Below are 16233 nucleotides of genomic sequence, written 5' to 3' on the forward strand. Positions count from 1 at the left end.
AAGATACTTCGGATATACATAAATACATGGAACAAGATAGATAGATAGATAGACAGATGGATAGATAGATAGATAGATGGATTGATTGAAAACTGGTTTATTGATAAAATCATCATTGCGGCATAGCCAAATTGCGATGAGTTTTAAATACAGAGGCATGGTTAAATTATTTTATACAAACATAATGTTAGGGTTAAAGGAAAAATAAGCTCAAAAGTATAATCACACATCACAAATTTATAATTTCATTAAAATGAATAACAACTACAAATATAAATTTAAATGAGTTATGAAAGATGTAGTAATCACATTTGCCACAATACCACACCAGTGCAACAATTTAAATATTCAAATAATTTATTGTCTTAGTAGAAAAAGTTGCAACTTTTGTTGCATCAAATAAATTTTATTTTTTGTCTGTTTTTTATTTATTTATTTTTACTTATTTATTATTTTATTTATTTAATTTTTTTTTTTGGGGGGTTAATCCTGTTTCAGTGGTTGTCAGTTGCTTATATACGCCCCTTTCATCATAATATGCTGCGATCTAAGATTTGACCGAAAAAGTATTAATTTCATGTGCATCCTATGCTCCATTTATCATGTGGAAAGAAATACATGAATCATCTAATTGGTGATTTTAATCTATTAATTTTCTTTTAACCATTTAAATACAATGATTTGAAAAGCTTATAACAGTCACCACCATGTTGTTCTTGCTCCCCAGCTGAAACTGATGACGTTATGCCTGTGATCAGCGGGTGTCCAGATGATGTCACTCTTTACGTTCCTCAAGGCACGACCAGGGCCAATGTGTTGTGGACCGAGCCAACTGCCACAGACAACTTTGGTGATGTGACGGTCACTCGGTCTGCCACTCCTGGAAGCCTTTTCCTGCTTGGTCAGCGTCAAGTCACCTATACTTTCAGAGACGAGGCCAACAATATTGCCTTCTGTACCTTTGATGTTATTGTTCAAGGTAATGTTTGTAAACCCATAACTGACTGTTCTAGCCTCTAATTCTCTGATTCCAAAATTAATGTAATCCTGCAGTAAAGGGCTGTAAAAAAACTAGTGTGTTGTGGAATGAGAAGAATAGGACAATAAGTATACAATGAATGTTAATCAATTATAAGACAAAACCCAACGTTTAAACCCAGCATTCTATAGCAATGGGACTTATATGTAAATGACACACAAGTTAATTCTTTTGTAAACCACAACTATCATTCAATTGATAATATTATCAGAATTAGTAGACTTTTTGACAGAGTATCAAAACAATAGTGCATAGTGATCATTTTAAGTATGCTTGTCAATAGTTTCATTTGGTAAAATAAGTTTCAGATATATTAACAGATATCATAATGAAGTTTACAGTTATGTGACGTGAACAAATAGGAATGAACTGAATATCTTCTGTCCTTCATCTACAGTGGCACCAGTCGATGATGTTTCACCAGTCCTTGTTTCATGCCCGGGCGACATTACCGTTGCTACCTCAGATCAGAATACCGCTGTACCCGCTTTCTGGCTTGTCCCTCAGGCTATCGACAATTCTGGTAACGTCAATGTTCTGACCAACAGTAACCCTGGTGACCTCTTTATCTTGGGTGTCAACACCGTCACCTACACTTTCACAGACAATGCTGGAAACGATGTTATCTGCTCGTTCGATGTCAATGTAGTTCGTAAGTACAGCACCTAGATTGTAAATGTCTTTTTGGCGGGTTTCACAAAGAGTTAGATTTTATAGGCGGCTCTATAATTCCAAGTTGTGTGGAGTGTATGGTACATTCTGCATTGGCCAGATACTGCTCAGAGGATCCGGATAATCATTGATAAGATTAGATATTGGCACATGACAAACAATTTGATATTTTGTACATTGTTTGCATACAGTTATGCATCATCGTCAAATGATATTACCTCTTCATGATTATATTTTGTTATAAATGCTTCATATTATATTTGGCTGTGCCTCCCAGTAAGTATATCATGAAACCAGTGTGGACCTGGAACTGGATGTCCATGTTTTCAGAATTCATTATTGAATGATTGTCATGATGAGATTGTATCTTCCTCAATCTGAATAAAAAATAATTGTTAAATCACTCTGAATTGACATATTAGCTTTTGAATGAACTTTATATACACTTCCAGACTGTATTCTAATTGAATATTTGTACTAGTCTGTCCTAATTGTAAAAATTGTTATTTCATGATCAGGACTTTTTTTCTACCTTTTAACCATTTGTCTTGTATATTTCTCTATCTTGTCCGTGCATAGTTGGTGTGATCGATACCACAGATCCCATCATAAACTTCTGTCCAGCAAACATGGAGATCTTGACCCCTGTTGGCGAGCCAGAGGTTGAAGTTACCTGGAACGAACCAGTGGCCTTTGACAACTCTGGCAGTGTAACCACCACTAAAAGTGCCTCTCCAGGAGACACCTTTGGAGAAGGTGTTACTCAGGTGGTCTACCAATTCACTGATGCCAGCGGGAATGATGCTTTCTGTATTTTCACTATCACTGTTACCTGTGAGTGCACTGGGCATCTTGATATTTCATCATTTAATCCATTGTCTACTGGAATTTGGTGTTCGCTTTAAAAACTATTTGGGAATTAGATGCATGCTGTTGGTCAGAACCGTTTTCAATCTCATTAGTTCTTTGCTCTCTATGAAAATAATACATAGCAATAATAAATCACCAATTTATCTAGTTGCTTATGCAGTGGTAAACTATACATTTCCCTGGCATAAACACAATTTCAAACTAATCTTAATATCATTTTATTTTATATTTTTAAGTGGATGTCCAAACTGACTTTGAGGGTCCTGTCATCAGCAACTGCCCTGTTGATCTTTTCCTGAGTGTCCCTGCAGGGATTGCTACTGTATCCGCAACATGGCAAGAGCCCTCTGCTACTGATGCATCTCTTCCCATTTCATTGGAGCAGTCTGCCAGTCCTGGTGATGAGTTTCCTGTTGGTCAGACCACCTTGGTCACCTACACCTTTACTGATGCTTTGGGCAACCCGTCCATATGTGCCTTTAGCGTTTCTGCCATGGGTAGGTATTTGCTTGTGTATCGTATTGCTGAATGCTTGGCATGACTTTAATCACCATGAAAGCATGCATATCCTGATTCTTTACTTGGAATGTCTCTTGTTAACATTAAGCAAGTGTAAAGTCGCCATGACATCACATGTGTATTCCAGATTTTACCTCTTAAGATCCTGTGTAAAATTAATTCAATGTGTTTGGAAAAGGCAACATTATGAAGAAAATCTGGATCCAAAGTACAATATTGGTTATATTCTTGATCTCCTATCCACATTTACACTCACATTCTATCTTGTTATCACTCTACTTGCATGGCACAGTTGTCCACTCTAAAGTTTGAATGGGAAAATATACCTTGGTTTTCATCAAAATCTTCAAATTTATGAATCACTTTTTGTCTTGCATTATTACCTGACACACCCCTCACCTCTGTATCTCTCACTGCATCTTGTAGTTGTTATCGTTGACAACACTGACCCTGTCATCTCCAACTGTCCTGATGACATCAACTTGTCCGTCCAACCCAACTTCGCCAATGTAGCTCTCACTTGGATAGAGCCATCAGCAATGGACGACACCACTGCCACTGCCAACATCCGCATTGAACAAAATGCCTCTCCAGGAGATTCTTTCCCTGCAGGGCAGACCACCATCGTCTCTTACACCTTCACCGATGAAGCAGGAAACTTTGCAGTGTGCACCTTCCAAATCACCATTAATGGTGAGGAGTGGTTTCATCTATTGACAAATTCCATACCTAAACAATGAACCAGGGATGTCTTTCTCAGATAATTGAGTATGACAAGAAATCTGATTTTGCAATTGCTTGGGGGTATATAACGCATCACAGCAGTTACTCAGACCATATTAAAAGGACACATCCTACTGCATATTTGTTGATGATATTATTTGTTAGACATCACATTCACATTGGCACTTATGCATGATTATGAGTCAAAATGGACTCTTTGTGAAACAGCCCCTGAACTCTGATTATATCAGAGTTGCTTAGTGGCATCACATTATCAGGGATGCCAGTTTTCAGGCAAAAGCCTGAATTCAGGCTCTGGCACTTTATTTTCAGGCCATAGTTTTAGCATTTGTGTGTACAAAATATTGTATTCTAGGTGATTTTCAGGCCCTCTGATCAATTCCAACTGGCATCCCTACATTATGGACATGAATCTGTATAAGAGCAGCAATTACTCTGGTATCATAAGGGTTCAAATTGCACATGGTTTTACAATACGGTATTTAAGGAGCATCCTGTTTGCATTTTTCACACTCTCATTTCAAACAATCATGCACTGCTTAATATATTGCAGCTTGCCTCGCAAAAGAAGTACTGGAGAAGGAACATGCTGTATACACCACATATCTCATACTCATAGTATATCTAAATTTTCTATCAAGGCAACAACTTCATGTTTTGATCCATTGCATTTTTGTTCACTTTTCATAGATTGTCATTTATTTTCTCTATTGTTTGGTCATGGAATCTGAAAAAGTATGCTGGTACAGTATTTTTCCAATTGTTGGATCAAATTATTTACCTTAACTTATTAATAAATTATATTGTATGTATTTCATGTATATAGGATATTAAAATATTGATCAGATAATTTCTAAATGTGCGAAATCAAATACATTGTTTTGACAGTGTTGAATACAGACACCACCGATCCTGTGGTGAGTAACTGCCCAGATCCTATCACCTTGAGTGTTGGTGCCGGAGAGACTAGCGCCCCTGTGTTCTGGACCGAACCTACCGCTGTAGATGAAACCAGTTCTGTCACCGTCTCCCAGACTGCATCACCAGGGGACAGCTTCGGCCTTGGCCAGAACCTCGTCAGCTACACTTTCACAGATGCTGCAGGAAACGATGCCTTCTGTACCTTTACTATAACCATCACAGGTATGTTCTCTGACATGGAGGAACTAACAAATCTTAGGTACCCTCACTAATTTCTTTCATTCTGCTTCATCATGTTCTAACTACTCTGAAAAAAGTGCCTTCTAAGTTACAAGTTCGTTAAAACAACTGTTTAATATTTCGAGCCATCTAAAAGGCATGACTTCAATTTGCATGCATACCTCTGGCAACTTGCTGTACATCTTTTGTAAATTTCTTTATGAGTATAATAATGTGTTTGTTTCTATGTTAAGAATTTTATTATTTGAACTCCAGGTCACGAATATGTCTGTGATATACCTATCATTATGTATTCTAATTTCAACATGATCTTTGTTCCTTTTTGGTTTCCTACATTTGAGATGATTTGTTTCCCATTTTTTTCCAAAGTCTTAAGTCTTCGGTTTCTTATATTTGGACGCCAATGGTTAAACATGTATGAAGAATCCTGACAGTTGCCCCTCAATAATTTTGAGTTAGTACTCCAGTCAATCCACCTGTCCTATCCGTCCTTGATGTACTGCTATAGCATAAGAATTAACTGTGAAAGACACTTCCACATCGGACAAACGAATGCCCAAGGAACATCAGAGTACTGGTAGGCATCTCCGGAGGGACGGATGAATCTGTCTCATTCAGCCTCTCCTTCAATATGGCCCCTGGCTTCTCTCTTCCCTTTGGCAAACCACAAGTTATCTACTCCTTTGCAACATTTTCATTGTCACCAGTTGTTAATATTAACAGCACTGCACCAATTGATCAGGAATGCAGAAACTCACTCGATTTCATGCTGTAAGATGCAAACGATGTACTAGCTTCCTACGTCATAGTTGCATTAAGGTGGAGCAGTCCCTTTCAGGACTATACAAGGTGTATACCGTAAACTTCCCCAAAGCTCTCCACCATGAAAACCTTTCAAGATCACCTGAGGTCAAAGATTATTGCTTACTATCTTCATAAGATCTTGGGATGATTTTCACCTTCACAACTGATATCTTCTGTGATAAAAGACCTCAATCATTCTTCATGATGTGGCGTATTTATCTATGCATATCCAGGTTTGAAGCTGACAGCAAGTAGTAAGAGTCCTTGCTGGTATCAAAGAAGTTTAGTATAGATGTTCATTATCAAAGAAAAAATGGAATATGGAATCAAGTGTATAGTAACTTGGAGATTTCTTTTTAGACCAGACTCCATATTTTCCAAGGAATGTTGCACAAATATTGAACTTGTTGGGTATATGTGCAAGACATATTTTCAGGTGATAATAAGCTATGTTGCCATGGAAATGGAATACTGGGGTAATCAGGGAAAGATATCAATCTATCTACCTAATGAGTATAAATCAGTATTAATGTTGTTCAGCACATGTGCTTACCTATGAGCTTTTCGGGGTACAAAGTCTATTCCTTTTCATCTTAAAAAATCTGTGGTATATTATTGGAAGTGTTTTTGCAGCATAAGAATGTAGACAAAAAAAATGTTGAAAGTGATAACAATTTGGCACAATTAGATTTTGTTCTTGGGGAATTTTTGGAACTTAATTTCATGAGTAATACTATTTTTTTCTGTGCCCTTTCATTCCCTTACTTTGCTTCACAATGTCTTCTTGCAGTTGTCACTGATAACATAAGACCCGTAATCAGTGGCTGTCCAGATGATATCAGTGTCACGATCCCATCGGGATCCAATGGAGTTGGTATCACTTGGACCCCGCCCACAGCTACAGATAACTCTGGAGAAGTGCCAACCGTCATCTCTACTAGCTCTCCTGGAGATACTTTTGAAGTTGGCACGACTGTAGTTAGTTATACTTTCACTGATGGTTCAGGCAATAATGACATCTGTCTGTTCACTGTTACTGTAGCTGGTATGTATTTCATACATGTGGATGGAGTTATATGGTGTGGGTGGTGCGCACTTGTTCAATGCACTAAAGTGTTTTCTTGATTTTGTTGGTATATAGATTTTATTTAGATGATTGTTTTGATGTGTTCCAATGTTCATTTTGATTAAGTTGTATTGAGTGTTTGTTTCTTTTCATCCATGTTGTCGAACTGTTGGTGATATAGATGTGTAAACCTTTGAAAACATATTTCTGTCTATTTAATGGTAAACATTATAGATCCAGTGGTTTCTAATGGAATTTATACCTGGTTTTCATGGATTTGCTGAACTATTATTCCTCTTCATCTTCTTTATTCCTATTTTAATACACAGGTATCTCAGTCTAACTTACCTTGGACCAATATTGCTAATTAACAATTTTTTTCCCCTTGATTCCTTAATCTGGTTATATGACCTCTTTGAGACTGGAGTACACAGATTTCCTTAATCTGTGACCATTTCATGGTGGACATAATCAGGTGATATGATCCCTTTCCGTCATTGGTACTCAACGTTCCTTTATTCACTTTTATCCCTTTCCTGGTGGACAAATGGTGAAGTGATCTGTCTTCAACAATGGTACACGAATTTCAGTCCATTTATCAGATTACATACATTATATTCAGGTATTGCGGTTGTATATCAATACATCTATGTAGCAAGGTCTCCTTTCAGATTGATCTCTAATAATTAATTGTCACTACCACAGTTAACTTTACTGATCCTGTCGTGACTGGTTGTCCTGATGACATTTCTGTATCAATCCAAAATGGAACTACTGGAATCTCCGTGAATTGGACAGAGCCCAATGCCACAGATGACTCTGGCTCCGTTCTTATTTCTACTTCTACTCATTCTCCTGGAGATATATTTGACCTCGGCACAACCCTCGTTAACTATACTTTCACTGATGGATCAGGAAACTTTGCTATCTGTTCCTTCTCTGTTTCTGTTGATGGTATGTAAATGTTTTCTCTGATTTTCCTCCTACACTACTATTTCTCAGTTAAACTTCACAACAGTGCAAATTGACTAGAACAGTGACATAGTTCCAAGTCTGGCACTTTATATATACAAACTTAAAAGTTCTCATATTTTTTATTTTTATTTGTTTTGTTATGCTTTTTATGTGTTTTCCTTTCTTTGGTTCTTATTTCTATTGTACACCTACATGTAATTCTTTTATTTAAAGGAGAATGAAACTCTTGGAGCAAAAATCAAAGAATAAGATCAACAAAAGTTTGAGTAAAATAGGACAAGCAATAGAAGAGTTATGAGCATTTGAATGTCGAGATCACTAATGCTATGGAGATCCTCCCATTGGCAATGCGACCAAGATCTATGATGTCACAGATGAACAACTCTCCCCTTTTGGACACTGAAAATATTCCCCAAAACATCTCTTTTTGCTCATTCTAATCATATGACAAACGATTCATCAATGATATAATGTTGTGAAACCTCGATCTGTACTTGTCCTCTCATAAAGAGAACACCTCACCTTGTGATAGACTATAAAAGTGAGAATATAAGTGAAATAAGTACTAAAGTAATGAGGGAGTTGTACGTGTGTGACATCACAGATCTTGGTCGCATTGCCAATGGGAGGATCTACATGGCATTAGTGATCTCAATATTCAAATGCTCATAACTTTCTTATTATTCATTCAATCTTCCTCAAACTTTCAACAATATGTTTCTTTGATTTTTCTCTTTGATATGGATTCAGCTGGTTTCACGGGTTTCATTCTCCTTTAAGTGTTGGCACAAATCACACAATCATACTAAACATATTCTGTTAGTGGCTGCAAACGACGTCATATTATTCATCTATGAGAACAGAATTTGCTCACATGTATTGGTCCCACTTTTGTGACTCAATGTAAACCACAAAGTCCAAGGTTCAAATCTCAGTGCGGCATTTTTCTTTGTCAAGATAATAGGCACCTTAACAAAAGTCAGAGCTGTGTGTTGGTATCTGGTCATTGACAATGTTTCGATTTGCTGTTTGTTGTATAACATCAATCTTTCACATATTCCTCATGCACATATGATTTTTGTGCCCATTATGCATATCAAGAGTTAAAAAACTGCAAAATGGAGAGAAAAGAATGCATGCTGCCCATAAAGTCTTGCACACTCTCACTACTTTCTGTGTATATGTGAGTCACACTCACTTCATTCTGTGTATATGTGAGTCACAACACACATCATAAGATCACCTATGATATACAAATATTTACGAATGAGAAATAATTTTATTATGCACTCAAATTACACCATCTATCTATTGCAGCATTACATGCTCTCAAGTTTGTGAACAAGAATTTTACCTTGCATTTGGTCAAAATAATGCATTCAGGAATGTTATGGGTATGTGCACATAGATTTATTCATTTGCAAAATGTGCCTGCACAAGTCAGAACTATTTTTAAAGCTTGAAGTGTCAATGTTTAGAGAGCCCACTAAACCAGGTGATTAAGTGATACATTGTGCAGAATGATGCATAATACCAAAAATATTTTACTTGTGCTCTTTCTGTTATAGGTGAATTCTGAATCATTTTCTTTTTTTGTATGCCTATTTTGAAAAGCAAATATTTGATATTTCTGTAACTTCACGTTCCCTTGTCTATGTATGCCAATCAACAGTGACTTCTGGTGACAACATTGACCCTGTTATCACAGGGTGTCCTGAGAATATAGTTGTGACTATTCCTAGTGGGTTTACAGGAGCCTCTGTGACATGGATTGAGCCTACCGCTACCGACAACTCTCCGGACCCAGTCAGGGTTGATTCTAGAAGTTCTCCTGGAGACTCCTTCAATCTTGGCTCAACTGCCGTCACCTACACCTTCACAGACAGCTCTGAGAACTTTGCTGTTTGCTTATTCATTGTCACTGTACAGGGTATGTCAACATCGCAAAATCCCTAACTGGTGTTTCCTAACTCTCTGGAAGTGGCAGGACTTAAAAACCTGAGGTGCTGTGGATTTATTTGATGGACTCACCTGGTCATTATATTTAATTGGTGTCCTAAGGTCTCTTCCCATACTTGTTTCCTTGGTTTACATCTATTCTTAACCCATTGTCCACTGGAATTGGTTGGTCCCTCTAGAGATCCTGTATACAGATCCTGTAGGAAAGAATCCTGAAGTCTGATAAGTCGATTACACATTGTATGTGCATCTATCTATCTATCTATCTTATCTATCTGCTTCAACATTCCTCTGGACTCTGGATTTACCATACTGGCCCATCTTCTATGGGAATGGAGATCTCAAATTTCCATTGGTGCTATGTTTTTGCTGAATAATATCCTAACTGTTCTTGTTTCGGTGGAATTCTTTGTGGTGCATTTGTATGCACCCACATTCTGGTATTTCTGATCCAAGGCTAAAAGACATCAGTTCCATAGGTGTAACTGTCAAGCAATATTCTCCTTCTTGTCCTTCAACCAGGGAAACCTAGTTTCCTCATCCCCGGCTTTTTGCTTTTCTTCTGCTTACTGTTTATCCAATGTCACTAGATTCACTAGGTTCTTTAGATCCTGAAGTGGTGGATGGTCACAAGTGGTCTCAATATTAGTCTGTTGTATATTCCATAAGTTTCTAGAAATATTAGCTATAGGTCTGGTGTTTCATCTTGGTTTTTCTTCATCCTACATATCTTCTTACCCAGTCCTGTTTCTTACAAGTTTTTCATCTAATGGATCCTTCCCAGGGGGTCTTGGGATAGCCTGTAATTTACCAGGGGCCCATCTTACAAAGAGTTACGATTGATCCAATCAATTGTAACTCTATGGAAATCCATCAGTGTCATAAATTTATCTACAGGAAATTCGCAAAATGTCCTTTGTAAACAAAGGAGAAGCACACCAAACTGTCAAGAAATCAACGAATTCATGGATATACATTCATATCTAGAAAATCTTTTGAACAAACATCCATTTTATTTGTTGACTTTGCTGGCTTTCCATAGTTGACATTTGATCGGATCAATCGCAACTCTTTGTAAGACGGGCCCCAGATCTACAAATCATTTGTGGCTATGTATTTTCCTTCAGCAATGAAGTCCAGTTATTTGTATTAAGATTGTTATGTGTGAGATTCTGCGTGTATTCATGGGTTGCAATTTAATTTTCATTTTATTCTGCTGCTATGACACTTTGGCATGATTCTATCATGCTAATTTGTGAAAGTGCGGTACACAAAGCACATCAATGGTTCATTGCCATAGTCCAAACTAGTTCATGTTACATTCCTGACAGGTTTACACATAGGCACGAAATAGTTCACATACTGTTACTCCATTCAATTCAACATTATGCACTGGAGCATAAAATCGAACTCTATGAATTGCCGTTCATTACAGCCAATTTGCTCATGCGTATTCCTTTTAGGCCAGCAATTCTGAGATTTGCAAAAGTGTGCGTAACCTGTTTGTGAGCTGCTCGTGAACAAGTCATGAGCTAGTCGTGGACTAGTTGTGTACTAGTCATGTGTACATGTACTAGTCGTGAACTAGTCATGAAATGCCCCGGCGAGGTAGCACACAGTTTATTAATACTTCACGCCAATAGTCACCAAATTTTATCATGCCATGATTTTAGAAATGCTAAAATTGTATCAGGACACTTCAAGCATTGTTCCACACTGGCCTGCACACTTCACGACATGGGACAACGTTGCCCGATTCGATGTGTAAATTAGTCATAAACTATTCAGGCCTCAAAGTCTTGTTTCTCTTTATTGAACAAAATATTCACATTCTATCTTTAAGTAAATCTTCTTATTCTATTACACATAGAGATGTTATTTTTTTCAGAGATAACATTTGTAGACTACATTTTCAGAAACATTTAAAAACATACTGGCTATTGCATGTTGAATATAATAATGCACAATATTAAGAAAGTTTTCTCTGCTGATGTACCATAGATAGTTGAGGCAAGTGTCCACTTGGAACAAATAGGCTACAATTGTCTCCTTTACAAACTCCTTAATATACCTCACTTGACACTCCCTGTCACAAGTATCTTTCTGAAACCAAATGCACCATGTCCATTTACCTTGTTATATAGTCCCAGTTTTACACGATATGGAAAATAGAAATTTCACAGAAGACACAGAATTCCCAGGTCAATGTATCAATTAAGCCTGTTCTCTGTGTTTAGCATGTGTTGTAAAGCTTTGCCTGCATGGGGAATTTTTTAAAGATTTCTCTTTTTTGCGATTGCTCTGTCTTATGTTTTGTTCCTGTCAAGGAAGAGCACAGACTGTGATGTTAAGAAAAAAATAATTGAAATTTCAGAAAATGGGAAACCAAAGTTGTTCCATTATTAATGTACAATCATTGATTTCATATGTGAACTCAAAATCTTAGAATAGAAACATGCTTACCTCATTTATTGACATCTGAATATCCATTATTAAAAATTAATGTACAATCTTGCAGCGAACATTGACAACACAATTCCTGTGGTGAGCAACTGCCCAAATCCTATCACCTTGAATGTTGGTGCTGGATTGACTAGCGTCCCTGTGGTCTGGACCGAACCTACCGCTGTAGATGAAACCAGTTCTGTCACCGTCTCCCAGACTGCATCACCAGGGGACAGCTTCGGCCTTGGCGAGAACCTCGTCAGCTACACTTTCACAGATGCTGCAGGAAACGATGCCTTCTGTATCTTTACTATAACCATCACAGGTGAGATCTGTGCCTTGTCATTACTGTTATTGATAACTCTTATTGCAGAGGGGTCATTTTACCTGAATTGCATGGCTCTCTCTCAAGTTATACTGAGGGATTGCTGTAAAAGGAGCCATGCGATACACAGGCATTGCTTTTTGTAGGGCAATTGTTTCAGCAGTCATTAAAGATACATGTATTAAAGGGGTACTTTTTGCTGAAAATAATGTGATTTGAACAGATAAAGAAAAAACCAGACAAACAAAACAACTGAAAATTTGATAAAAATCGGACAAGGAATAACAAAGCTCAGGCATTTTAAAGATTTTAATTCTTCCAGTGAAACAGATCTTGGCATGTCTTCATAAATATTAAATGAGCATACTGATGATGTCATATCCCCATTTGTTATGTATTATATTATATGAAATTAGGCTTAATTAATATTTTTCCTTCAAGAACCAAAAAAATTCGGATTGACAACTGATTTCGTGCATTAGATATTCATTGCTGCAACTTATTCCATTACAAGGGAGACACTTCATTTACACATGTATTAATAAATTAAATCAAAAATAAATCATAATTTCACGTTATAACATAAGAAAAATGAAAGTGGGGATGTGACATCATCAGCTCACCTAATGAATATTAATGATGACGTGTATATAAATGTTTTCACAATATATTGCTAAACTTTAAGATTCAATTACCACGCTATTTGTTATCAGATTTTGATGAAATTTTCAGCATTTTACTCTTATTCATTTAGATACATATTTTGTCAGCCTGGAGTTCCCCTACAGTAGCATTGAAGTATGCTTTGATTTGGTATTTGTAATAAAAAAAAGAAAATTAAATATTGGAATGAGCTACACTTAAGTCAAGAGATGGGGGCATTGATTAAAACATCTGGATTCCATCTGCAATAAATATTATCCTTTTATACTGAGGCTGATAACCCATTACTTTTAATGGAATTCAAAGCTCAAATTAGTTTCCTTTACAGCAGGAGACCTATTACTTCGCCAATTGTGACACCCATTCCTGGCAGATTATAAGTTAATGAACAGGGCCAGTATTAAACTCAATACTTAAAGGACAAGTCCACCCCAAGGCAAAGTTGATTTGAATAAAAAGAGAAAAATCCAACAAGCATAACACTGAAAATTTCATCAAAATCGGATGTAAAATAAGAAAGTTATGACATTTTAAATTTTCGCTTAATTTAACAAAATAGTTATATGCACATCCTGGTCAGTATGCAAATGAAGAGACTGATGACGTCATCCACTCACTATTTCTTTTGTATTTTATTATATGAAATATGAAATATTCTAATTTTATCCTCATTGTCAAGTGAAACAACGATTAATTCCTCCCTGCACATGTGGAATTAGAATTGTTTTATACTATATGGTTCAGTCAAGTTGGTCCTCATTGTCAAATCTGTAAAAAATGAAATATTGTATAATTCAAACAATTAAAAAAAAATATATAGTGAGTGACATCATCGACTCTCTCATTTGCATGTCACCGAGTTGTGCATATCAGTGTTTTGTGAAAATTAGCGAAACTTAAAAATGCCATAACTTTCTTATTTTACATCCGATTTTGATGAAATATTCAGCGTTTTGCTAGTTTGATTTTTGTCTCACCTGCATAGCAGAGTGAGACTATAGGCGCCGCTTTTCCGACGGCGGCGGCGTCAACACCAAATCTTAACCTGAGGTTAAGTTTTTGAAATGACAGCATAACTTAGAAAGTATATGGACCTAGTTCATGAAACTTGGCCATAAGGTTAATCAAGTATTACTGAACATCCTGCCTGAGTTTCATGTCACATGACCATGGTCAATGGTCATTTAGGGTCAATGAACTTAGACCATGTTGGGGGAATCAACATCAAAATCTTAACCTAAGGTTAAGTTTTTGAAATGTCATCATAACTTAGAAAATATATGGACCTAGTTCATGAAACTTATACATAAGGTTAATCAAGTATCACTGAACATCCTGCATGAGTTTCACGTCACATGACCAAGGTCAATGGTCATTTAGGGTCAATGAACTTTGGCCGAATTGGGGGTATCTGTAGATTTACCATCATAACTTTAAAAGTTTATGGATCTGATTCATGAAACTTGGACATAATAGTAATCAAGTATTACTGAACATCCTGTGCAAGTTTCAGGTCACATGATCAAGGTCAAAGGTCATTTAGGGTCAATGAACTTTGGTCAAATTGGGGTATTTGTTGAATTACCGCCATAACTTTGAAAGTGTGTTGGTCTAGTTCATAAAACTTGGACATAAGAGTAATGAAGTATCACTGAACATCCTTTGCGCATTTTAGGTCACATGACCAAGGTCAAAGGTCAATGAACTTTGGCCATAATGGGGGTATCTGTTGAATTACCATCATAACTTGGAAAGTTGATGGATCTTTCTCTTGAAACTTGGACATAAGAGTAATCAAGTATCACTGAACATCCTGTGCGAGTTTCAGGTCACATGATCAAGGTCAAAGGTCATGTAAGGTCAATGAACTTTGGCCACGTTGGGGGTATTTGTTGAATTACCATCATATCTCTATAAGTGTATGGGTCTAGTTCATAAAACGTGGAAATAAGAGTAACCAAGTATCACTGAACATCTTGTGCGAGTTATAGTAGTTTTCAAAATCAGCACTGCTGCTATATTGAATCGCGTGATGCAGGTGAGACGGCCAGAGGCATTCCACTTGTTCTCTATTTATTCAAATCAACATTTTTCTGGGGTGGACTTGACCTTTAAGCCTGAAATTTTAAGTATTTTTTCAATATTTCAGAATAAGGAATACATGCATCGCACATTATTTGGCTTAAACTTAATGATGTCACAAGGGTTATAAGTATTTTGCTTAAATTTGGCTTGATAAAGTAAAATAGCTACCTGTGATCTGAATACAAATTTAAGCATTTTCCTTAGCCAGGTGAAATGCTAAAATGCTAAGTAAAATACTTAAACAATAATACTTTCAATTGAAAACCGGCCCTGTTTTTCATTCCTTCTCTTCTTTCAGGACAAGCTGTAGTAGATAACACAGCACCCGTGATCAGTGGCTGTCCCAATGATATTGACCTCACCGTTCCTGCTGGAACAACCAGCATTCCATTGACCTGGACCGAGCCAACTGCAGTAGATGAAACCAGTGCAGTGACTACAACTCGAACCGCAGTACCTGGAACTAGTTTTGCAGTGGGAGCCTCAACAGACGTTACTTACACATTTACTGATGCTTCTGGCAATTTTGATATATGCACCTTCACTGTCACACTGACTGGTAAGTTGGTAGTTTTGTTGTGAGGTGTGTACGAGGTATTGTGCAAATGAGAAGTTAGAAGCCTGTTATCTTACAAACCTTTCACAAAAAGAGGATGCTCTATGGATCAGTATTTCCATCAATCTACTTAGATCCACTATGAATAGCCAGGAAAAGAAGCCATCTCTCTTGCAGAGAACACCGGCATTTATCTTAATTCTGCAGATCTAGGTGATGTTTTATCAATACACTGTATTAGATTGCTGACCACTGTCAGGGCTGACTGAATTTGAGATTTGTGGATTTGCACAGGCCTCTGGCACTAATTCTATGAAACTGTCAGTTTGTGCTGACAACTTTCATGAAAC

General features: G+C 36.9%; 1 protein-coding gene across 1 annotated transcript in view; it reads left to right on the forward strand.

Annotated features, from left to right (window-relative positions):
• Nucleotides 1-16233, forward strand: part of LOC129253864 (mucin-3B-like) — a 75929-nt gene that overhangs the window by 48924 nt on the left and 10772 nt on the right. The window contains exons 54-64 of the mRNA XM_064095295.1: nucleotides 728-979; nucleotides 1437-1691; nucleotides 2291-2545; nucleotides 2818-3078; nucleotides 3527-3793; nucleotides 4733-4987; nucleotides 6600-6854; nucleotides 7581-7829; nucleotides 9523-9780; nucleotides 12328-12579; nucleotides 15626-15886. Of these exons, the coding sequence (XP_063951365.1) occupies nucleotides 728-979; nucleotides 1437-1691; nucleotides 2291-2545; nucleotides 2818-3078; nucleotides 3527-3793; nucleotides 4733-4987; nucleotides 6600-6854; nucleotides 7581-7829; nucleotides 9523-9780; nucleotides 12328-12579; nucleotides 15626-15886 (2820 nt within the window). The remainder of the gene's footprint in view (nucleotides 1-727; nucleotides 980-1436; nucleotides 1692-2290; nucleotides 2546-2817; nucleotides 3079-3526; nucleotides 3794-4732; nucleotides 4988-6599; nucleotides 6855-7580; nucleotides 7830-9522; nucleotides 9781-12327; nucleotides 12580-15625; nucleotides 15887-16233) is intronic.

This window comes from Lytechinus pictus, chromosome 2 (genome assembly GCF_037042905.1).
Source record: "Lytechinus pictus isolate F3 Inbred chromosome 2, Lp3.0, whole genome shotgun sequence".
Taxonomy (NCBI): domain Eukaryota; kingdom Metazoa; phylum Echinodermata; class Echinoidea; order Temnopleuroida; family Toxopneustidae; genus Lytechinus; species Lytechinus pictus.